General features: G+C 55.2%; 10 protein-coding genes across 10 annotated transcripts; 5 read left to right on the top strand and 5 right to left on the bottom strand.

Moving 5' to 3' along the window:
- Positions 1-1241: 1241 nt before the first annotated feature.
- Positions 1242-2914, top strand: BU26DRAFT_423838 (uncharacterized protein; the record flags this gene model as incomplete). Its single annotated transcript, XM_033823534.1, has 6 exons — positions 1242-1290; positions 1343-1398; positions 1456-1539; positions 1629-1774; positions 1825-2701; positions 2753-2914. The coding sequence occupies 6 exons, from the start codon at positions 1242-1244 to the stop codon at positions 2912-2914; spliced, it is 1374 nt and encodes a 457-aa protein (XP_033685486.1).
- A 686-nt stretch (positions 2915-3600) lies between these two features.
- Positions 3601-6511, top strand: BU26DRAFT_517317 (long-chain-fatty-acid-CoA ligase 1). Its single transcript, XM_033828550.1, has 6 exons — positions 3601-3851; positions 3933-4273; positions 4357-4390; positions 4444-4662; positions 4715-6299; positions 6367-6511. Exons 2-6 carry the CDS (start codon positions 4100-4102, stop codon positions 6476-6478), a joined length of 2124 nt encoding a protein of 707 aa, XP_033685485.1. The 5' UTR covers positions 3601-3851; positions 3933-4099; the 3' UTR covers positions 6479-6511.
- Positions 6512-6910: 399 nt separating this feature from the next.
- BU26DRAFT_603076 (uncharacterized protein) lies at positions 6911-8598 on the bottom strand. Its single transcript, XM_033835395.1, has 2 exons — positions 7993-8598; positions 6911-7934 (listed from the first exon to the last, which is right to left on the bottom strand). Exons 1-2 carry the CDS (start codon positions 8336-8338, stop codon positions 7063-7065), a joined length of 1218 nt encoding a protein of 405 aa, XP_033685484.1. The 5' UTR covers positions 8339-8598; the 3' UTR covers positions 6911-7062.
- A 125-nt stretch (positions 8599-8723) lies between these two features.
- Positions 8724-11340, top strand: BU26DRAFT_263934 (uncharacterized protein). Its single transcript, XM_033821282.1, has 2 exons — positions 8724-10385; positions 10442-11340. Exons 1-2 carry the CDS (start codon positions 9119-9121, stop codon positions 11146-11148), a joined length of 1974 nt encoding a protein of 657 aa, XP_033685483.1. The 5' UTR covers positions 8724-9118; the 3' UTR covers positions 11149-11340.
- Positions 11341-11532: 192 nt separating this feature from the next.
- BU26DRAFT_423254 (transcription elongation factor spt4) lies at positions 11533-11913 on the bottom strand (the record flags this gene model as incomplete). The annotated part of the gene is made up of 1 exon (XM_033823499.1): positions 11533-11913. The coding sequence occupies one exon, from the start codon at positions 11911-11913 to the stop codon at positions 11533-11535; it is 381 nt and encodes a 126-aa protein (XP_033685482.1).
- Positions 11914-12569: 656 nt separating this feature from the next.
- On the top strand, positions 12570-13355 carry BU26DRAFT_264018 (uncharacterized protein). Its single transcript, XM_033821284.1, has one exon. The coding sequence runs from the start codon at positions 12836-12838 to the stop codon at positions 13241-13243; it is 408 nt and encodes a 135-aa protein (XP_033685481.1). The 5' UTR covers positions 12570-12835; the 3' UTR covers positions 13244-13355.
- A 1373-nt stretch (positions 13356-14728) lies between these two features.
- On the bottom strand, positions 14729-16245 carry BU26DRAFT_263937 (uncharacterized protein). Its single transcript, XM_033821283.1, has one exon. The coding sequence runs from the start codon at positions 15868-15870 to the stop codon at positions 14818-14820; it is 1053 nt and encodes a 350-aa protein (XP_033685480.1). The 5' UTR covers positions 15871-16245; the 3' UTR covers positions 14729-14817.
- On the top strand, positions 16154-17620 carry BU26DRAFT_264034 (uncharacterized protein). Its single transcript, XM_033821285.1, has 3 exons — positions 16154-16824; positions 16875-17095; positions 17147-17620. Exons 1-3 carry the CDS (start codon positions 16437-16439, stop codon positions 17417-17419), a joined length of 882 nt encoding a protein of 293 aa, XP_033685479.1. The 5' UTR covers positions 16154-16436; the 3' UTR covers positions 17420-17620.
- A 35-nt stretch (positions 17621-17655) lies between these two features.
- Positions 17656-18972, bottom strand: BU26DRAFT_517313 (uncharacterized protein). Its single transcript, XM_033828549.1, has 2 exons — positions 18774-18972; positions 17656-18717 (listed from the first exon to the last, which is right to left on the bottom strand). Exons 1-2 carry the CDS (start codon positions 18931-18933, stop codon positions 17822-17824), a joined length of 1056 nt encoding a protein of 351 aa, XP_033685478.1. The 5' UTR covers positions 18934-18972; the 3' UTR covers positions 17656-17821.
- Positions 18973-19409: 437 nt separating this feature from the next.
- BU26DRAFT_503152 (uncharacterized protein) lies at positions 19410-20479 on the bottom strand (the record flags this gene model as incomplete). The annotated part of the gene is made up of 2 exons (XM_033826680.1): positions 19410-20145; positions 20199-20479. The coding sequence occupies 2 exons, from the start codon at positions 20477-20479 to the stop codon at positions 19410-19412; spliced, it is 1017 nt and encodes a 338-aa protein (XP_033685477.1).
- Positions 20480-23057: the final 2578 nt, after the last annotated feature.

Here is a 23057-nt window from a genome sequence, read left to right as displayed (position 1 = left end):
GGGGATGGGTCGATCTTTGCGTGTTCTGGAAGTCGACTTTATCGATTGGGTCAGGGGGATGGGAGTGTGGGTGGTTGGTGGGTGGGGACTAGGGTTCGGATGGAGAGGGCACGTGGTTGGTTAGGAGGACAGGGTTAGGGTGTGGAGGGAGAGATGGAGAGGTGGAGGGAGGATGGTGGGGGAATGCTGTTGGAGGTAGCCATAGAGATGGAATGAGATTGTTGACTTGGTTCAGGGGGCCGGAATAGTAACTTAAGGCTGGGGATCGCTGGAAAAGGAAAGTACAACTCGCGGCAGAACTTCTGGAAGGCGCAACCTTGCGGCGTCAGCAGTGGGCAAGTGAAGTCAGCATGCCATTTCAGCTCGTGGAATCCTTCAACTCTTCTTGGTGTGGCCTCGGCTCCCTCCTTTACGCAGTGGAGGATAATGTTGCTGTCGTTCCTGTCGTTCCTTTTCTCGACGCCGTGTCCTCCCCAGGAGCCTTTCTCATCCAATAATCGGCTTATAATCACGAAGTGAGATTGACAGTGGCTTTTTGCTCGCATGTACGCTACTCCATCGGTAGGTGCAGCCAGAACATATCCATGTACGAGCACCAAGCCGCGAGCAGCTGGACGGACAGCTCCACGATAAGTAATCACTTCAAGCCCGACACTTGAAATAGACACCGCAACAACGCAGACCGTAAGCCCAAAGTTTCAAACACCAGCCCTTCGCAAACACATTCTTCTTCCTTTCAAAAGCGAGCAGCCTCCTTTCTTGTCGTCGTTTCTGAGTGGCCTAAATCGGAGCTAGGGCCGCCCTGGACCAGCCCCGCGGCGGGGTAGCAGCAATTGCGTGCTTGACGCGAACACGGCTACGAGCGAAGTCGGATGGCCTGACCACGCAATTTTGCTCAAAGAATGCATCCGAGAGGTCGACGCCGGCGTCAGCAGGTGGGATAATTATGGCCGCCGCCAGATCGCCGACGTCGAGCTTGTGGGGGTTAGTGGGCGTATATAAGGGTCCGGGGGAAGGTTGAGTTGGGGACTACAGAAGCAGACACTCGACAGGCGAGAAAAGAAAGAGCACAGGGCGCTAGCTTTGTATGACGTGACGGTCGCTGTTTCTTGCACAATTGCTCCTTGGAAGCTGCCATCCAGACCTCCTTCCGACGATACCCCAACCTTCGACGCTACATACGACATCGACGCTGAATTCTACCTCCACACCCTCGTCCAGAAAGCAAAATCGAAGCAACCATGGCTGACGAAATCTCCAAGAACTTCGAGACGCTGCAATTGCACGCCGGTACACTCTCCCCAACCCGAGATATGGAATCCGCTGACGAGGGCTCACTCAGGTCAATCGCCCGACCCCGCGACGAATGCCCGCGCTGTGCCCATCTATGCCACTACCGTACGTTCAATTGAGAGGATACATTTGATTTTGAGGGTTGGGAGCTGATTGGCGCAGTCGTTTACCTTCAATGACTCTGCCCATGGCGCGAGGCTCTTCGGCCTCAAGGAGTTCGGCAATATCTACAGCCGCATTATGAACGTGAGTGTCCGCCTTCCTAGGATCTGAGGGGCCGATATCTGGAACCAATCATGCAGAGAAGCATTGCTGACGTACACTCGGAACCGTAGCCCACGGTTGACGTCTTCGAGAAGCGAATCGCTGCCCTCGAGGGAGGCGTGGCTGCTCTAGCTGCGTCATCTGGCCAGGCCGCTCAGTTTATGGCCATTGCGACCCTTGCTCAGGTGGGAGATAACATTGTCTCTACGTCGAATCTGTACGCCAAACAGAAATCTGCAAACGTAGCAGTAAGCTGACAGTGCCTAGGTATGGAGGCACATACAATCAGCTCAAGGTTACGCTCCCGCGTCTAGGTATCAAGACCAAGTTCGTAAACGGAGATAAGCCAGAGGACTTCAAAGCGGCCATCGATGACAACACCAAGGCTGTGTACCTGGAGAGCATCGGCAACCCGAAATACAACGTCCCAGACTTCGAGAAGATTGCCGAGATTGCGCACGAGGCCGGCGTTCCAGTCATAGTAGATAACACCTTCGGTGCCGGTGGCTACTTCATCCGCCCGATCGACCACGGCGCGGATATCGTCGTTCACTCTGCTACTAAGTGGATAGGAGGCCATGGTACAACAATCGGCGGTGTGATCGTCGACAGCGGCAAGTTTGACTGGGGAAAGCATTCGAAGCGCTTCCCACAGTTCAATGAGCCATCCGAAGGCTACCACGGCCTCAAGTTCTGGGATACGTTCGGCCCGATTACTTTCATCATCCGCGCGCGTGTCGAGCTTCTGCGAGACGTAGGGGCGTGCATGAGCCCGTTCGCTGCACAGCAACTGCTCCTTGGTATCGAGACTCTCAGCCTGAGGGCGGAGCGCCATGCTTACAACACGCTCAAGCTAGCTAAGTGGCTGGAGAGCAACCCTAACGTGAGCTGGGTTTCATATCCTGGTTTGGAAAGCCACCCCTCGCATGAGCTAGCAAAGAAGTACCTCAAGCGCGGCTTTGGCGGCGTCCTGTCGTTTGGTGTCAAGGGCGGTGGTGCTGCGGGAAGCCAGGTAGTCGACAACTTCAAGCTCATCTCGAATCTGGCGAATGTCGGTGACTCCAAGACTCTTGCTATCCATCCCTGGACTACTACCCACGAGCAGCTCAGCGAAGAGGAGAGGATTAGCTCTGGGGTGACAGAGGTAAGCGACGGATATTCACAAAACGCTTCGCAATGCTAACTCTCCATGCAGGACCTCATTCGAATCTCTGTCGGCACCGAACATATCGACGACATCATCGCAGACTTCGAGCAGTCGTTCGAGAAGTCGGCCACCAAGCCAGAGGAGAAGGGTGAGGCTGCCAACGCTGTGAAGACCGGGGAGACTGCCGGTTCATTGTCTGGCTCTGTGTAGAGTCGCTAAAAGTGTGCTTTAGATGGCCCAATTCCCTCTCCTCGATTATAACGGCCACGATCTCCGGTCCTTTAGGTGTTCGGTAGCATGGCGGGAGTAGTTTGAAAGCGATGTCTTTAGGAGATTCAAGGAAAAACCGTTTCTGCAGAAGCCGTTCTGAGGCGCCGCTTTGATTCACGTTCAGTGTCTCCTTGCTCGTACGCAGCGTCTTTGCCTTCGCATGGCCCTCATGCAGCGTGTGATGGGATTACTCGGCCGAGGAACCTGTCCAATGCCGACGATTAGCGTGCATCAGAACGCCAATCCCGTGATCGGTAACATCATTAAGCTAAGCGCGAATGGGGCTCGCTTCCGCGGTGGCTGCATTTTAGATCTCGTCGCGTGGCCGATTCCCCAGATCCCGCGCATGTGAACGTGAACATCATCATGCTGCATGTGAGATTTGGCTCGTGAATAATGTTTCCACTCGCTCGCGAAAGTAAGTACAACATGCCCATGTCAACCGAAATTAGATCACCAAGCTTGAGATTAAGCTTAAATTCCCGTGCAACACTGTCAGTACAAAGGTAGGTTCTCAACGGAAGTCCCGGCGGAGAGTGCCTATTGCTGTCGGCTGTCGGCGCTCCGTTGCCGGAATCATCCAGCTCACCGGCGACCCAAGCTCAAGCCTCTTAGCCCGGGTTTTGCCTGACATCATTGGTCTATAAGTGGATATACCGAGGCTCCATGTAAGAGCTCCCTTTGAAGGGCCCCACCGCCCCTGCTACCTCGAGAAGCCGCGGTTCTTTGTCTGCCGGAGCTTCCATTTGATTTCTGCCTCAGCGTCCTGACAACTTCTTCAACCTCACTTCGGGATTTTGAACCTTAGAAGGCTTCGTGCTGAAGCTGTAACTGTCCCAGCTGTACTCGATACCATTCGTGGCTGCCAAGCGCCTAGGTATGTCATGCACCTCGGACACGCCGAACACCAAACCCCAGCCACGACGAATGCGGGCAACTGACCTTGAGAATGGGGCAGAATCTTGGATCCCGAGTTGAGCAGGCTCACTGTGCGACTGCGGTCCTCCGACTTCGACCTCCCGCGCTGCCTTCCGAAATCCCACCTAAAGTACTCCATTGCACCCGCTCGCGAACCGACCCTTGATACCTGCGAATAGGCCGAACACTTGTCAGACGGACGCAATCATGTTTGGGACACCGGATCTCCAGATGCAGCGCGCTCACGAGCTGGGGGCGCCGCCGCCAAAGGGCCAGCCATACAGCGTACCGATTCCGGGCTCACAAATCGAGGGCCGCAGCGCCGTGTACCGGAACTGGAGGTTCGTCGACAAGCCGTTGCTGGAGACTTTGGATCCTGCGGTATGGCCAGTCCTGCCTAGTGAGAAATTGATGTTCGGGCTGTGGAGGTTTAAGGACTCGAGGCGCTGACGAGCCATCGGTAGATCACAACGGCGCACGAAGCTTTTGAGGCGGCTGGTACGTAGCAAAACGCAACGCCACAAGCGAAGGAAGTCGCTAATTCTCGACAGCTGCGCGACATCCCAAGAATAAATGCCTAGGCCACCGCCCGTACGATCCCGTTACAAAACGTTTTGGTGCATACGTATGGCAGGACTATGAGACGGTTCAGGGACGGAGGAAGAACTTTGGTGCCGGCTTGGTGCATCTGCACAGGCAGACGGGCGTCACGGAGAAGACATATGGCATTGGTCTTTGGTGCCAGAACAGGCCCGAATGGCAGATAACTGGTAGGAATCTGTCTGATTTACACGGCATGGGGAGGGGAGCTGATTTGCATAGATCTGGCATGCATGTCCCAAAGCCTATTTACCGTCTCGATATACGATACACTGGGTCCGGACACCACCGAGTTCATCATCAACCACGCCCAATTAACTTGCGTCGTCGCGGGCCTGAACCATGTAGCCCCCCTTTTGAAGCTGAAGCCGCGGCTGCCGTCCCTCAAGATCATCATTGCTCTGGATCCTCTTTCGGCTGGCGAGCTTCCTGGGCAGTCTAAAGGGGAGTTGCTGAATTCGCTGGCCAGTGACATGGGTGTGGCCATCCATTACATCCAAGATGTGGAAGCCTTGGGCGAGAGACAGCCAATCCCTTACAGTCCACCGAAGCCGGACGACCTGGTTACGATTAACTACACCTCTGGGACGACAGGCGACCCGAAGGGTGTTGTGCTCACGCACCGCAATGCCCAAGCTGGAACCTGTGCCAGTATGATCCTGATGAACACAGACCCAAACACCATCATTTGCTCTTTCCTCCCGCTCGCGCACATCTATCAGCGGCTGGGAGAGCACACGGCGCTCGCAGCGGGTTCCGCTATTGGCTACTTCCACGGCAATATCGCCGAGCTGGTGGACGACTTGAAGATGCTCCGGCCCACCGTATTTGCCGGCGTTCCGAGACTGTACAATCGGTTCGGATCTGCGATCAAGGAGGCCACGGTCCAGCAGTCAGGCGTCAGAGGCACGCTTTCGCGGCACGTCGTCTCTAAGAAGCTGGCTGCCATCAACGACAAGCACAATCCCACTAACAAGCACGCGATTTATGACCGCATATGGGCAAAGAAGGTCGCAAAGGGACTAGGCCTCGACAGGTGCAAAGTAATGGTCAGCGGCTCCGCGCCCATCGACCCCAGCCTCCACCAGTTCCTCCGCATCGTCTTCGGCAACAACTTCACCCAAGGCTACGGCCTTACTGAAACCTACGCCGTGTCCATCGTGCAGACGGAAGGCGACTTCTCCGCGGGCAACTGCGGCGGCGTTACGCCCAACTCGGAATGCTGCCTCATCGACGTGCCAGACATGGAGTACCTTACCACCGACAAGCCGCACCCGCGCGGCGAGCTACTCATCCGCTCGACTACCCAGTTTCGGGAGTACTTCCACAACGAGGAAGAGACCAAGAAGGCTCTTGATGCGGACGGCTGGTTCCACACAGGCGATATCTGCTCCATCGACGAGCTCGGCCGCTTCAAGATCATCGACCGCAGGAAGAACGTGCTCAAGCTTGCCCAGGGCGAATACATCTCCCCCGAGCGCATCGAGAACGTGTATCTCGCCAACTGCGGGTGGATGGCTACCGCGTACGTGCACGGCGACTCGCATCAGTCCTTCCTCGTCGGCATCTTCGGCGTCGCGCCGGACCTCTTCCCCGCCTTCGCGTCAAAAGCCCTCGGCGAGAAGATCGACCCAGCAGACACGGAGAAACTACAGGCCGCGCTAGGGAACAAGAAGGTAGAGAAGGCAGTGCTCAAGGAACTGGATCGCATTGGCAGGAAGAACAAGTTCAACAGCTATGAAAGGGTGAAGAGCGTGAGGCTGTTCTTGGATCCGTTTACGGTGGACAACCAGCTTTTAACCCCGACGTAAGTGCATACTTCTTTCTTCCTGATATGCATATGCAAGTGAAAGCGGATGCTAACGAGGATGTAGGCTCAAGTTGAAGCGTGCGCAGACGGCGCGGGCATATAGAGATCATCTGGATGAGCTGTATGACGAGGCCCTTGTCGAGGAGGCGAACGGCAAGGTGAAGGCGAAGTTGTAAGTATGTGTATACTATGGCGGGTGGGGGTGGATGCATGGTTGGCATATTGCATCGCATCACATGACGGTGGCTCTCCTTCGCGGCCGCTTTGCCGGCGATGTTGTCACTGCTGTAGAGCGTGGTTAGTAGGCGTGTTTGTAAGAGTTGCATGTAGAGATTCTAGAATGCATCATTGCCTTGATACGGCTTTTTGTCGATTGGCAGACTGCCGCGGTGGCTTGTTCGAGTGGCACGGTAGTGGGGAGGATGATGCTTCGTACACTTAACTGTTGTGTCTGTCCCCGTCCTGTCCCGGGCGGCTACCTGCTGCGGTCTCGGCCATTGGTCGGATCAAGTACATGCAATTGGCGTTAAGTGTACGATATAGAGAGAGGGGTAGTATGACAGAAGAGGCGATAACAATCAAATAGATTTGCGTAGCTATAAGGGTATCTCTGGCCAACATTCCACCCTCCCGTACCCCAAACTCCTATGACGCCTTTGCCCCGCCCAGAAAGGAGACCCGCGATGCTCGTTGACATCGTCCAGCTGGAGTGCCTTCCAATCTAGCCATATCCAGCGTATCCAAAAAAAGAGAATTCGCCTTACGTCTCGCCCAACCTCATCACTCCAGCTCTACTCTCGTCGTCCCTCTTGCCTCCACCCACCATGTGCGTCCCCCGCTCGTCAAACCACCGACTACTGCTATGCCAACTTGGCAATCCCTCTGGATCCTCATCCTCATTCTGACATCCCCTCCTACAACCTCCTCCTTGCGTCCAGCTCGTCCCCGCCCACTTCATGCACTTCGCATACTCGGCACACGTCCCTATCCTTCTCTTCTTTTGTATGGCGAAATCATTCAAGATTTGCCGAGGAAGCGTGCGCCGCAGCGTAATGACCGATTTGGCGACGAAGTCGGTGACGGGGATGCCGAGATGCGTCATAGCCGCCGCAGTAGTTTCGAGGGATTCGAGGTGATAGAGGGTTTCCTGTTCGTCGTGGAGCCAGTGTCTTGGTGGGGGCGGCTGTTGAAGAAGCGAGGAGGGTTTCCGTTTGAGGAGCCTCCTACCGGTGTTTGGTTCCTTGTCTTGTGATGGTCCCGAGGATACGGGTGTTATGGCGCGGACTATGCATTCGTCGAGATCCTCGAAGGACGAGAAGTTGTTGAGTTCCCACTCCAGTACCTCCTTCTCGCAGCCGACCATCCCGGCATACACCAGGTCCTTCAGCTCCATCAAGAGCTCGAAAATCATCCTTTGTGGGACCGGTCTCTGTTCGAAGAGGGTCTGTATCGGAGGCAGGAATCTGCGTATTATCTCTCCACCAGTGTATAGATTCTTGCCTTGAGCGAAAGGCGCGTTGTCCGCCATCTGAAGCTCGATTTTGGACATTTGGCGCGATATGCCGGCCGCAAGGTGGCGGACCTGGATGAGCGGGTTCTGCGTGAGGGAGGACTGGAGGGCAGGCGGGAGATCTATAGCGCGGTCAGCACGCGCAGCATACGCCGTGGACACCCTCGGGGTTTGATGTACCGGTAAAAGCCACCTCTCCTGCGAGCACCACCAGTGCCTCCGCCAGCTCCTTTTCTTTCTCCCTCAGCTCCCGCTTCTGTGCCTGCATGCTTCGCCATGGCACCACGAAGCCTATGCTCCTCCCATCCACGGCCCCTCCTCCGTCCACGGCACGTCGGCGACCCACGTCCTCGGTCGTGGTTTCGACGGCATTGCCCTTTCCGAACTTTCCGTTCTTCGCTCCGCGCACGTCGTCTGGGTGGTACTGGAAGGTGAGGAGGAGGTCATTCTGGTCGCGTGTGTTGCGCAGGTTGCGCCAGACGTTGAGGACGGCGTTTGCGGAGAAGAGGTGCTGATATGGCGACATTTTGGTGGCTAGGATGCGCTATCACATTGCTGAGCTAGAAAGACACGCGTTGCCGAGCGGTCGAACACTGTATATAGATAAAGCGTTGTGTGGTGGGGTTTCATGGGGAGTCAGGCTGAATCGATGTGCGACGGTAAATACCCTGCCTAAAAGGGGCAAGTGCTAAAACACGTGGGGTCGCGCAGGTGGCAGTGGCATGCCTTCAGCACGGCGGGGAATCGCATCGATCAAGTGCGCAGCCAAGCAGACTTCCATTGGAGACAGACGGAACCACTGAAGAGCGAGCGGGACCCGTGAGTCGACTTGCTCATATGCAAGAAAGCGCTACAAGCCCCAATCTTGGAACCCAGGCGCTATCATCCGCTGGTCAGTTCAAGTCAAACGTGGCAGTTCTTCGTCGGCAAGGAAAGGCTCGTAAGATTCTAGAGTATCAATGGCCTTGCTCACTCTCTAGCTTTGCTTCTATGAGGCTCTCCCCGAATTTGTGGCGTCCGAGTGAGGAAAAGGAAACCCATGTCCGCCCTCGACCTGAGACATGTACCGGCGTCTTGGCACTGATGCGGACCTCCAGGGCTCCATCTCCCAGCACTCCGCCTTTGTGCCAGGAACCACACCACACTGCTTGCTCGCCTCTGGAACCCAGGAACAACCCGACGGACATTTCCGGAGCCCCCGAATCGCCCATGATACCCTCCCGTCTGCTAGGCCGACCGTAACCCCCGGCGCACCTGCGCGCGACTGCGCAACAACTACGTTTCGCAATCTTCAAAGATCCCACAGATGCAGCTCCCCAAGCTCACGCCTCTACAATCGAGGCTACTCGCCTCCGCCGTTGCGACGTGTCTTCTCGTCGTAATATGGATATCCTTCCAACCGCACCACTTTGTCTACGCCGCCGAACTCCCCATCGCTCCGGAAGACGTCCAGCATAGCCAGTTTGGCCAATCGATACCACCCGCGCCGCCAGATGGATCGCTGATAAGTGCGGAAGATAGCATGGGGGAAGAAGGGGTTGATGGAGGATATGCGCCGGATTTTGCCTACTTTGATCGGAGCTTGATAGGGAGACAACAGCAGGAGGTGGAGAAGCTGACGAACAGTCAGGCGATGGAGATGGATGCGAATCCGGGGACGACAAAATACTTTGTGCTGGAGAAGAGCCAGCTGCGGGCAAGAACATTACTAGCTGACTCGCTGCATGCCCGCGGCTTGGAAAACGCGTCGGAGAGCGGAACAGGGCAGATAGAGGTTATTAGGGAAGAGGGGGAAGCTGTAGAGGATGACATGAGAGATGAGCTCAAGAGGCGACAGGCAGGGAACACAGTCTGGATCTCCGCGAATACATGTCGCCAACCCACACCGGATGTTGCTCTCATCACTGGGGACGTGCCGCAGCTCACTCTATATGTCTCGACAAAGAACACGAAGCCAGGACCAGATTCTACCAACGACCTCCTCACGGACCCTATTTCATTCAAAGAAGGATTCGCAAACTTTACACTGCAGACTACCTCCGACGTATTCATTGGCGTCTCCGCCCCCTCGTTACCGCAAGGTTGGAATGGGAGTTGGCATTTCGAAGTAGCTGCCAGTGTCGATGGCTACTACCACAGCTATGACAACGCCACGCAGTTCATATACCTTGTCGATACGGACAGCGAATCTGCCTTATTCATCACCTACAATCTCAGCGCCTCTAACAGCTCTGACCAGTTTGACAAATGGTCACAGTCGCCTCTGCCCTTTACCCTGTATGCCTTTCCCGACGGCACCTGGAGTCCTATGATGGGTTTGGAAAATTCGTTTTGTGGTCTAAAAGAGCAGTTCAATGCGACGAACAATATCACGGTCAGCAGCTCGGTGACAAAAAAGTTTGGGCTCAACTACCCGAAAGGCCAATTTCATGTCCAGAATCTGAAGAGTAATACTGGATACACAGGCTTCTTGGCCGTGAATGGGAGTGCACAAGATCTCCAACTACCCGATGGAGGTACCGTAAGAGGCGGCGGCCAGGTGTTCCAGAAATTCACCTGGACTACGAAGGCCGGTATGCTATCCACCCTTCCCTTACGCTCATCGCGCCTCATATTAATCACTCACTAGATGACTCCTGCCAAGTAATCTACGATCTCAACTTCTGCGAGGACGTGGCTTACGCGGTGCCTTCCTCCCCACAATTCAAACCCAACATGACCCGCCTCAAGGATCTCTACGACCAACAAGCGAATTCCTACTACCAAAACTTCTCCAACTCACTCGACCAAGTGGCCTGCAACACCACTTCCACGGCACAATACTCGCTCGCAAGAAACTGCACCGACTGCCGCAACGACTATAAAGCCTGGCTCTGCTCCGTCCTCATCCCGCGGTGCGAAGACTGGAACGCGACGCAGGACTGGCTCCATGATCGCAACATTAATACGCCCTTTGCGGACGGAAGCATACCCTACGCTTCAAATATGAGCCTTGAATTCAACAACACCCGGCGTAACCGCTTCGCGTATAACCAGTCGCGGAATCCGATGATCGACCTTGAGATTAAGCCAGGCCCGTACAAGGAGCTGCTGCCCTGCGAGGACCTGTGCTTCGACATCGTGCGCAGCTGTCCTGCGCAATTAGGCTTCTCGTGCCCGAATGGTCTGGCAGGACAGATGAGCTACGGGAGGAAGGATCCGTGGAACCTAACGTGCAACTTCCCGGGCGCCATTGTGAAGCTGAATCAAGTTATGGGCGGGGCGGGCGCTTTGACAGCGCGAGTCGCGCCGGTCGTGTCGGTTGTGACATTGGCTGGCTTGATGCTTTGGCTATAGAAGAAAGAGGCAAAGGTGTATGGTGTATGGTGTATGGTGTATAGATGGATTGGTTTACGCTTGACGTTGTTATGGTTGCATGGGTTGGCGTACAGGGGTTCTGAGTTGGCTTGAGATGTATATACCCAAATGACGTTGGCTTGTATGCCAGAGACTTTGCTCTGATCCACCCATGTTGCCCATTCACATGTGCGGGACTAGTATTGATACACTCTTTAATGAACTCTCTTATCTACTAATCAGATGTAGAAGATAGTCCGTAAAAGCGGATGCCAAAACACCTGGCGCCCATGCTAACCTTTTCCGTAACGCCGCTGCTGAAGATGCTGCATGGTATCCCTCCTCCATCATGATACGTCTTCCCCGCCTACACCCCGCTGCCGCTCAAGCATCCGTAGGCAGCGCCTCACTGACGCTACCATCCCGCGGGATATAATGGACGCCCGAATTCTCCGCCGCGGCAATCACATCCTCGGGCAGCACGCCCTCCACCTGCACCGCGTACACGCCGGGCACATAGCCCTCCAGCCGCTGATAGCGCGCCACCCAGCTCTTGCTCGTGTCGCTCACGGTGAGCAGGCCGTCGAAGACCTGGCTTGTGCAGTCTTGGATCGCCTCGTGGTTGTTGGCCAGCTCGAGGAAGGACTCGCAGTTCGGGCAGCCGCTGCTGTTGAACTGCTGGAAGGTGCGCACGATGGAGCACACCATGCAGGCGCGCATGTGGCGCTGCTGCGACGACGGGATGTAGGCTCCTCCTGCGGACATGGTGCTCTCGCTCTGGCCAGTGAGAGGGGGCTCTTTGGCTCGTTTGGTGCGCCGGGGCTGCCTCTCGGGACTGAGAGTAAGGGCTTGAACGTGCGTGCTGAGCGTCTCTTGGGTGGGAGGCTGGTTCTCGGAAGTTGGGGCTTGCTGGCTTGCTGGAAGACGGCCTTGGGGAGTTTTCTTGGGGCGCTGGGGTCGCGTGCGAGAGGCGTTTGGTGATGAACGAGGGTGGATTTCGACGGTGAGAATGGGTTTGTCTTCGATGCTGGGTGAGGTTTCAAGGCCGCTGTGAGGAGTGCTTTGTTCGCTGGAGCCGTTGACGGGCTCTTGGCGGAAGCTGGAGCCGGGGTCCGCTGCGGTAGAGCGGTTTCGCCGGTGCAGCGAATGCCGGCTCCGTAGTGCCTGGATCGACGTGACGGCTCTGGTGCTGTCGCTGCTGCTGCTCTCGGTGAAGGCAGAACTGCTGGCTTCGTCGCTCGATTCCACGACTATCGCGGTGCCCCTCTCGGCCTTCTTCTTGATCGGCTGGGCGGTGCCCTTCTTCGGCGGCATGTTGGCTCGCTTCCGGTTGAGGTCGCCTTTCCTATTCGGGCGAGGTAGGGATCGCTAGCCGGTGGCGGCGCGCAGGGCGAGACGATGATGGAAGCGTGGGGATCGCGAACCCACTTTTTGGGTTTTTGGAGCCTCAGCAGGCGCCGTGGAGTTTCGCCAACGTCACTTATAGTCCTGCGTCGCTCTTTGTTCCTGCCGTGACCGCCGACTGTGGAAGCTTCGCTCGACCAGTTTCGCAGGTGCAGGTGCAGCCGCCCGTCGCGCCTTCTTGCACTGTGCAGTTCCGCCTCGCATCCTCCGTCACTCCCGCAACGTCGAACCGGCGCCATGGGGGCCTCGCTGGCTGAAGCTACCGAGCTTAAGAACAAGGGGAATGAGGCGTTCAAGCAGCAGGACTGGCCCGCGGCTGTCGATTGGTACACCAAGGCCATTGACGCCTACGACAAGGAGCCCGCATTCTACACGAACCGCGCGCAGGTGGGTGGCTATAGTGGCGTGCACGCGACCACGCACTGACAGGCTGAGACAGGCGAATATCAAACTTGAAGCGTACGGCTCAGCGATACTAGATGCGAACAAGGCGATTGAGCTCGACCCCAACAATGTCAAGGTACGGGCTGGCTTTCCGTCTCTAGCTCGACGGGCGACTTACAGAACCCGCAGGCATACTACCGCCGCGCCTCCGCGAACACCGCGATACTCCACCACCGAGAGGCGCTCCGAGACTGGAAGCTCGTTGTCAAGAAAGCGCCCAACGACAATGTGGCCAAGATGCGCATGACGGAATGCGACAAGGTCGTGAAGCGAGACGCATTTTTGAAGGCAATTGAAGTTGAGGATGCGCCGTCAGCGGCCGAGGGCTTGGATCTGGAGCACATGGTTGTGGACGCTTCGTACGACGGAGCGAAGCTGGAAGACAAGATGACACTGGAGTTCATCGAGGACATGATTGAGCGCTTCAAGAACGGCAAGAAGCTGGCTAAGAAGTACGCCTACCAGATCATATTAGCCGTCATGGATATTGTCAAGAAGGAGCCGACCATGGTAGAGATTGATATTGAAGACGAGCGGGAGATTACTGTCTGCGGCGATACGCACGGTGGGTTTTACTCCGAAATTTAGTCGTGGCTTTGGATTCTGGTGCTAATCATAAATAGGCCAATACTTCGACCTCATGGAGATATTCCGGCTCGCCGGCAAGCCTACCGAAAAGCATATGTTCCTCTTCAACGGCGACTTCGTCGATCGGGGGTCATGGTCGACTGAAATTGCGCTGCTCCTCTATGCGTACAAGTGGCTATATCCCGACAGGTTCTTCCTGAACCGCGGCAACCACGAGACCGACGACATGAACAGGATGTACGGCTTCGAAGGCGAGTGCAGGGCGAAGTACACCGAGCGGGTGTTCAAGCTGTTCTCCGAGTCTTTCTCTGCACTACCCTTGGCCACTTTGATCGGCAAGAAATACTTCGTTCTGCATGGCGGTCTTTTCTCGGACGACAACGTTTCTCTCGACGACGTCAGGAAGCTGGACCGATTCAAGCAAAGACAGCCGGGCCAGTCCGGCCTCATGATGGAGATGCTCTGGACAGACCCGCAGACACAGCCCGGCCGAGGACCTAGCAAGCGAGGCGTCGGCCTGCAGTTCGGACCCGACGTCACCAAGCGCTTCTGCGAAGCCAACAAGCTCGAAGCCATCATCCGATCGCACGAAGTCCGCATGGAAGGCTACGAGGTCGAGCACGACGGCAAATGCATCACAGTCTTCTCCGCGCCACACTACTGCGATAGCACAGGCAACAAGGGCGCCTTCATCAAGATTGGGCCAGACTACAAGCTCAACTTTACGCAGTTCGACGCCGTGCCGCACCCTAACGTCAAGCCTATGGCATACGCATCGAATGGCCTCGCGGGTCTGATATAGGCGGTTGAAGAATTGATTCGCTTGCGTATAGCGATGCATACTTCGGTGTTCTTTGGCGCATAAGCATACCTCCCGAGAGTTGGCGGATCCCTTGCGTTCGTTCAAAGGCGGGCTTGGATGATGGGGAGGCGTCAAGCATATATGGATATGGATGTATTATAGAGAAATCTCGGTCTTGGCCGGCTTGTGCTTGAATAGATAAATGTAGTATCTTCCGCCGTTTACTATTCAGGGATCTCTGACACATGGGCGTGGCTTCCTTTCATGGAGGTCGGCTAGGAAATAGCGCTACACGCTAGTCGTACCTAATCTCAACTTTGCGTCCACTTCACCTCTTCTGATTTCCACCATTTCATCACGAATAGCTTCATTCTCCTATCTAGAATTCCAAACCAACCTCCCTGTACCCACAATCGGCTTCTCTCCCAACATCAGGCTGTAGATACCGCACGCGGATCGAACGGCGACTCGCCCACGCTCAGTACTAGCTCCTCTGGAATGTAGCGGATCAGCATCTTGTCTTGGAAGGAAACGTTAGGGTACAGCGCCTTCTCGTGCTTTTCACGTCGGAAGTACTCGTGCATCCATTCATCAACGGCCGCATCCCTCCCGCAGCCGTTTTCCCGGTCCCAGTTCCACTGGCGCTCCAGTTCGTCTGAGTCGGAAGTGGCGTTGATCGTATTTGTAAAGGGTTTCGACTCTCGGAACTTTTCCTTCGCTTTCTGCACAATATTGAGGTACCATGGATAGTAGTCCATGTGGAGAAGCATGTTCTCATTTTCAGCGTCCGAGAATGCATGAGAGTACGACTCGTCGTACAGACTGTATTCGAATATGATCTCGTCACAAACGACAAACGAGACTGCACAATCCTTGAGAACTTCAAGAACGAGCGGGACCACCAATCCGTCCGGCAATATCATCGTTGTATGTACCTGCCCGAGCGTGGCTCTCCGCTCACCGGAGGCCACAGTGCCAACCTTGGTACTCCGGACCTGTGCGGAATGGAGAAAATTCTGTTTTGCCCAGGTGGAGTCGACAACATTGCAATTTGAACCGGTATCCAAACATGCGGCGACCGCGAGAGAGCCATCCAGCATTACATTGAAGCGCTCAGACGGGTGTCCGATGAAGTGGAATGAACGTTTCGAACCCAGCCGGGGAAACTCGCACGTCTGGAAACGATGGAAGAACTTCGTCAGCGTTTTGGTCTCCCAGAGAAAGCCATTTCCGAGAAGGAGATCGAACGGGAAATCCCGAACAACGTGTGCGACAATTCTCGTCCGGTTTGCCGGATCATCCTCGAAGGCGACTTCCAATTCCACAGTTCCCAGCGAAGATAACGTGCTCTTGTCGCCCAGCATGTGTTTCATTCCATGACCGCCTATTGGCAGCCCTTGCTTGCGGACATACTCTTCGTCGACCATGTTATGATATGAGCCGGTATCTCCGAAGGCGTCTAGACGCTCGTCATTGACGATCATCCTTAACCCGGATTTCCTTGACGTAGCCTTTCGGGTCGAAGCAGGGGCGTTCGCCCTAGATAAACGACGGGAGACTCTGGTGGGCTCAACCCTCGTGATGCGTTTGACAATATCATCGTATGCGTCCAATTGAAAGAGGACTCGATCAATGCTTAATCCAGTCTTCCGCTCTTCCGGTCGTATCTATGACCCATCAATTCAATCGCTGTTAGATCATCCAGAGGTCGACGTACCTCATCATCCCACCAGTAGCTCGTTTTTCCGTGGGCCTCCAAATACTGCTGCCGTTAGATCCTGTTTCGTAAAGTCTCAAATCTTCTAAATGCTTTCGAGTACTCGGAATAATCCATGGCCGACCTTGGTTTTCTCAAGATGCTGACTCTTGGGCAACGGGGCAACAGGAGTGAAATGGACCACAGAGGGAATCGGGATAGAGGGGATTCTTGGAGGGGAACGAGGTAAGTTTTGGGAGGGCTCAGTGCCAAGGCGTGGCTTGCAGACCCGGCGAACTCGCGCCCAGAATCATCCTCCCAACACATGAACTTTTCGCTTGAGTATATTCCGCGATGGTGAGTATGCCTTCGGGAATGAAAGGTATCCCACTACTTTCCGCGTTTAGAAGCGCCGATAACGATGCCGCCATATTTCGGAGGTTCAGCCGCCTCGGAGCGCGAAATCTTCTGCATTTCCAGAACCACTTAAATGCGCTTGAAGCAAAACTGCATGAATTCGACAAGAGGGATGCAAAGGATGCCCAAGGAAATCCGTCGCTCCGGCAAGGCGCCAGGGCTTATGATTCAATGAGAGACGCTGCCGATGAATACAGAAGGAGGCTCAGCGGAGCCCCAGAGGATCAGAATGGCACCCTCGATACGCCTGAGAACAGATTCTTGAAGGACTCTCACGAGAGAGTCGAGCTGCACCGGGAGATAGCGATCATCCTCCATCAATACCGTATGGATTGCTACGACTGAACCGCTTTCCCCAGCTAACGATTACCCTAGGGCAAGCATTGCTGGAGGAACGTCAGATACAAGCACTCCCACAACCTTCAAAACGCGCCTTTGCAGCGTTCAATAGCTATTTCACGGATGGCGGCAACATTCTAATTGGTCATGACAAGAAGATCATTCAACAAGAGGAAGATCTTGTTAGCCTGAGCCAGCCTACGGAAGATGATCGCTTGAGCAGATTTGTGAGATACACCTTCGGATACTGTCTACAGGTATGTATGTAGCTGCTGAGTCGGCGCATATCCGCCACTAATAACTCACAGTCCCGCAAGCCCGGGGCTACCAAGTACCATTCCGAGATCTACTACTTTCCTCCACGTCGCATACAGTTTCTCAGCTATTCGTTCACCGCTTCTCGTCGGCGCTATGACATGTCTCGCTGTTCTGGACGACCGGTCATGGAAGATACGGATATGCATGGTGGCTTTGTTCACCTTCCTATTTGCAGCCTTTGTGGCTTTGCTCACGAATGCGCGCCGAGCAGAGGTCTTTGGCGCGACTGCTGCGTATGCTGCAGTGTTGGTCGTATATGTTAGCGCGGCGCTAGGTCCGCGGGTGAGGAATGATACGGGACCCGGGGTTGGGGTAACTCGAGTGAGTTTGTGAGGGTGGAGCGTCGTGGGACTTATTCATCGGCAGTTCTCTATGTTTTGCGACTGCAGTTGGGTGAATGAGTCCGTTTCGTGGAAGCACTCATCATTCTAACAATTCGTGTTGGGTCAGACCGAGCAAGTGAAGAGCGCTGAAAGATTCTGGGCATGTTCATGTTAGAGTCGTGGTGGGTAAGCCCAGCGATTAATTTACTCGAAGTGAAGTTCTCACACCCAATCCTTCGACATGGAGGGCGCCGTGGGACGAAGAGCCTAGATTTGGATTCGAGAAAAGCATCTATGGCAACAACAGAAAATCCGAACGCCAACCAAGCAGACCGACCTGGCCTACTGGAGTTCTTGCGCACCTTGTCTCGGCGCCTGCGCTGCTGGCATTTCCATCGCATTCGGATAGACAGGCCGGGACTGCTGCATCGGCGGAGTATATCCACCTCCGTTCCCCGTATTCATCGGCGAAACTGGACTCGTAATCGCCTGGCCATGGAGTTCAGGGGCTGCCCCCTGCTGATATGCGTAGACTACGGGCTGCGCAGTCGTCGGAGCGGGACTGGCCGGCGTCCACTGAGGAGGCGGGCTGCTAACCGGCGAGGGTACCTCATACTGCTGTGTATACGCCGGAGTCTTAAGGTCGGGATTTTGAGCAGGAGTCGCGTGCTGCGGCATAGGTGACATTCCCATCTGCGGCGCGGGCGTAGCGGGCGGTGGGCCTGACATGACTGGCTGTTGCTGTGTCATGGCCGGCGGATTCCCTGGGCCGCCACCTTGCTGGTTGAAGTTTGGGACGGCACTGGCGTTGGCATTGGCCCTCTTCTTCTTCCTCAACATGAAGAGGAAAAACACGATGCCAGCAATGACAGCGATGCCGATCAGCGGCACGATGACAGCAGCCGCGATCCAAGCCTTGCTCTTCTTCTTGGTCTTCGTCCTGCTGCCGCTACTTCCACTGCTCCCACCACTGCTACTACCACCCGTCTCAAACGGCTCATCACTACCCGTGGCCGTCGCCGTCGGTATCTCAGCCGCCGAAGAATCTGCGGAAAAGACGTCCCCGCTCTCGTCCTGGCATTGCACAAGTCCGTTCTCGATTACGCATGTTGTGCCGGCGGTGCACCACAGCCCGTAGCCGTACTCGGAGAGGTCGGCGCAGCATTCGCCGCCTGGGTCCATGCAGTTGAACACGGTTATGCCGCAGCAGTTGGAATTGATGCAGTAGTACGAAGTCGCTGGTTGACAATGTCAGCAGTGCGGGAGATTGAGACCGAGAATGGACAGGGCATACTGCCGCAATAATCATAGCTTTGGCGCGCGAGCAGGTTGCGACTCCGCGCTGAAATGTCCCGCACATCGAGCGGCGGTGTACTGTTGTTTGAAGGCAGAAGCTTCGCAGCGATGGTGTTAGAAAGCGATGCAATCGCAAGGCTGTAACTCAGGGACTTCATGGTGGAAGCGAATTGACGAACGCGACGATTAGGCTGGTGCGCGCGTATACAGCAAAAAAAGCCCTTCGCGACGCATTAAATACATGCCCCTCTTTTCAGCTGCATCCCTTTTGGAAATCCCATGAGGCTCTGCGTTTTCAGCTCCCCAGGCTCCAGAATGGTCTTTACCGGAATCTAATGTTGTGCTCGACTGTTATTGCCGTTTTGGGACGTTGTGGCGCCGCGCTCGCTTCGAGAGCACCGCGATTCGGTCCTCAGCTGAAGCCACCAATAGTTTGTATTTCGTCCGGCCGCGAGGCTGAGCCGGTGTTTCTAAATCGATTAAGTTTTGGTTGCGGGACTGGGTCCCTTAAACTGTATTCCTTGATCATAAGAGACTGGAGTTTCCCTTGTCAGACCTGGACCTGGATGGAAAAAGCACATTCTACTGCGGGAGACGTAACTAAGCGAACTTCGGAAAGCAAGCAATGTCCAGGCTATGAACTCCCTCCTACGGGCTTCCTGTGGATCTCGTCCATCCCCAGCGCATTCTCCACGGGCTGCTCTGCGCCATCCGCGCCTCGATCAAACTCGATTCCCACCTGCGGATGATACGCCGAACTCCTCCTTAATCCGGTACGCTCCTCAGGATCCAATTCCACCGGTCTCGGCTCCGTCGAGAGCTCCGCAGGCGCGACGTACGATTCTCCCAAGTCCTTCCTCTCCGCCACCACCATACTATTCCGCCACTGTTGCTCCTGAGCATCGAGCCTCCTCTTGTATTTGCGCATCATAAACAGAAACACGATGCAGGCGAGGAGGACAAAGGCGCCGAAGGCTGAACCGACGCCAATAGCTACCTTCGCGCCAGTGCTAAGGGAAGAAGATGAAGGGTTCTCTGATGAGCTAGTGTTGCTCGTTGGCGCGGCGCCGCCCGTTGCCGTTGCGCCCGCCGCTAGCGACGAGGACCCTGATGGTTCTGGCGTCGAGGCGGCTGTGGGGAACAGTATCGGCGCAGCGTCTGAGGGAAACTCGTACAGATCGCCGGGCTGATACATAACCGCGACCGCGAACATGACGGCTTCTCCAGGCCCCACGACTGAAGTATATGTCGTAAAGCTTCCATCACCGCTTTGGCCCGATGAAGCTGGTGCCGTGTCGACAATGGTAACGGTGGTAGAGGTCGAGTATGTGCTCGTGCAGCCTTTCATCTCGCCCGTATATGTGAACCCGCTGTAGCTTCCGTCAGCCACGCTAGTCATGGGAGCAAAGCTTGAGTGTCGAACCTCTGGCAGCAAACAGCGGTCGTCGTCGCATCATCCCACCATAGGCCCGCAGTGGTATGTCCGCTGGGGCAGATCGCGGGACTGTACGTCCCGATGTCCAAAGGATTCGCCCATCCTCCTCCAGGATTCGGATAACACAGCGTGGTCACTGGGTTATCCGAGTAGTCGTGATACAGAGTGGTCGTGTCAGAAGCAGATTCATCGACTTTCCGCCATGTCCAATGCGAGGTGCATTCTGAAGGAGGGGTGAAGAGTGTAGTCAGTGCCGGGTACGGCCCCATGGTTTACATGAAGACCACGCGAGGATAGATGAGGGAGCGAGGATTCTGGAGAACTGAACGCGGGAACGGAGCAATGCCGCATCCCGGCGGATATTATCTGCAATGCATCATGGGATGACCTTGAAAACCCACGTTCTTTCCCAGAGGTCACCGCGCGGGAGTAGGCTTCTAACTGCGGGTAGACGGCGTAGAGTCTCGTGTCTCGATGTCCCCAAAATTCGACTTTCGGCAGGCGCCTTCATGCTATTCGTCGCCTGCCCTGTAGTTCGGCCTCGAACCGCGACGTGGCTGGACGAAACGTGATGTGGCTGAAGGTGTCAGGCTATGATGGAGGCAGTTCGTCGTACGACCGTGCCAACCCAAGGTAACGACGCCTGTAGAGATTTCAGTGGCTTCCGCGAAGACGTCTGTATGGAAGCCCTGTTGAGCGGGTTGGCACACGTTGGCAGTATTTCACGTTGCCGGTCGTGCCATCCTGTCATGCCGACTCCCAGAAAGGCGTTCATAGGCGAGCTGCGCGGTCGCTCCCCTCCACTTTATGGGTCGACGTGCGAGGTCCTTTGACAGAGCGCGCTTCCCCCAGCTAATATTGTAGCATTTTCATAGTGAGCTTTCGGTCGGCCGCGAGGGCTTCTTCATCTGCGGTCCTTCGGCGTTAGTTCTTCTGACGATGGAGCCCATTGGATGGAGTACCTAAACCAAGCCAAGACACGTTTCATGGCTTATTTCCGTCTTGAGCCTGGACGGATATCCATGCGAAAGCATTCGGAGTTCAGCAGCAAGCGAGGAGGTGGTGTTTATATCCAAATGGCCTGGCGCTAATTATGTGGTTTCAAGGGTGCGGGGCAAGGCCTCATTCTGACGGTTCGACCCATCATCGATCTATCCCCCAATTTTACCTCCTCTCTAGCCAATTCTAGGCAGTCCTTTCTCGCTCGACATCTTAGTATATCCCACCGAGGGGGCAGGACGGGCTCCGAGAGCCATGATCCCCTTCTTGATTCTGTTCTTCCTCGCGCACTCCTCCAGGTCTCCATGCCCACGAGGGTCCGCCTCTGAGATTCAAGCTCGGGCTCGGGCTCGGGCTCGGGCCTAGGACGAATTATGCGCTCTCGCAGAGATTGATAGGTTCGACAAAATGACCTGGAGAGCTCGAAAAGTAAAGACTCAGGCAAAGCATCAAAACTTTATAACCTACGACACCTTAGGGCCTTAAAATCAATGCATACGACGTCTCTATAGCTTCATCTTCTCCTCACGGTTGAGGTGCATGCACGTGTGTGCATCCAATGTATTCGCGTCACGGGACGTCCTAATCGGTCTAGTGGAGACGACATTCCAAGTTTGGCAGCCGCTCAGCCTTCCTCCCAGTCCTCGCCCAAAATCGTCGCAGACCCAACGACAGCATCTCGAAATATCCGATATGGCTGAAAGAGCGCGGCCTGTATTTGCGGGAGTGGGTGCTTCAGATCAAAACGGCTTCAAGACCACTGAGAACCCCTGAGAATGGAACAACAGGCTCTTCGGAAGAGATACCTTTTCAAGCAGCAAGTAGGGGTTTATCGAAGAAGATTCCATCTATGCTACTATTGCTAACCATTTGAGGACAGACGTTACTTGCGGACTTGCCCTACAGACGCGAAGAAGCTCCCTGTACGCCGCGTTTTGGTTCCCCGAGGTGCGATACCCAGGATTATATCCCCATATTCCCCCGCGCTGTCATTTCATTCCATGCCGTCAGGTTCTTGGTCTCATACCCACAGTCAGTCGAAGTCCGGGAATTTACGTACGTACACTGTCAATGTCGTATTTGGGAAAACTACGGCCAAGCGTGCGGGAATCTTCGGTCTAGACCATGACAACGACGGTCAATACCATCAACAATTGTGTAATAACTCGTCCACCGATCCCGCACTTTTGGCCACAAGCCCCTCAGCCTAGGGTTATACAGGTCCTGGATTGCGAACTACGAAGCCAGACATACCCAGCAACGAGCTCGAAAATGCCTTTTATCGCGGACAGATTCTTTCCGCAGGAAGGGAAAACAACACCCTCATGCAGATCTCTCTCTTCTGGGCGAAGATCTGGCTTCAATCAATCTGACACTCGTGGATGTTCTCAACGAATGTCTGATGACAGCTTCCTCTCCGCGTCGATATTTCGCTTTGGGCTACGTCCGGGGAGGCGTCGAAAAGGCCAGAAATCGGATAATACGACGATAGCACGGCATGCACCCCGCTGGAACCCTAGAGGAGAGTTTCCAACGTCTTACGAACGCCCCAAACCCCATGTCTCGGCTTAGCCATTTCATGGCAAACAGGTGGACCCGCCACTGCAGTCCCGCTGCAGCTACCTCTCATCATTCACCCCTCAAGTGGATTAGAGCCTCAGCTATGCTATATTTGGGTTGTGGTTGGGAAGTACCGGACAGCTTGGACGGCATCTCGCAGACCGTCAAACAACTGCTGCTCTGTTTCAGAGGAGATCTACTTCAGTAGAATGAGATGACATCTCAAAAAGCGCACATGGCCACTTGTATGGCTCAGTCCTTTCGCGGGAAAATATATCGCGACGTGAT

This window comes from Trematosphaeria pertusa, assembly GCF_010094035.1.
Source record: "Trematosphaeria pertusa strain CBS 122368 unplaced genomic scaffold BU26scaffold_5, whole genome shotgun sequence".
NCBI classification, from domain to species: Eukaryota; Fungi; Ascomycota; class Dothideomycetes; order Pleosporales; family Trematosphaeriaceae; genus Trematosphaeria; species Trematosphaeria pertusa.
This window is presented reverse-complemented; position numbering and strand designations above follow the sequence as displayed.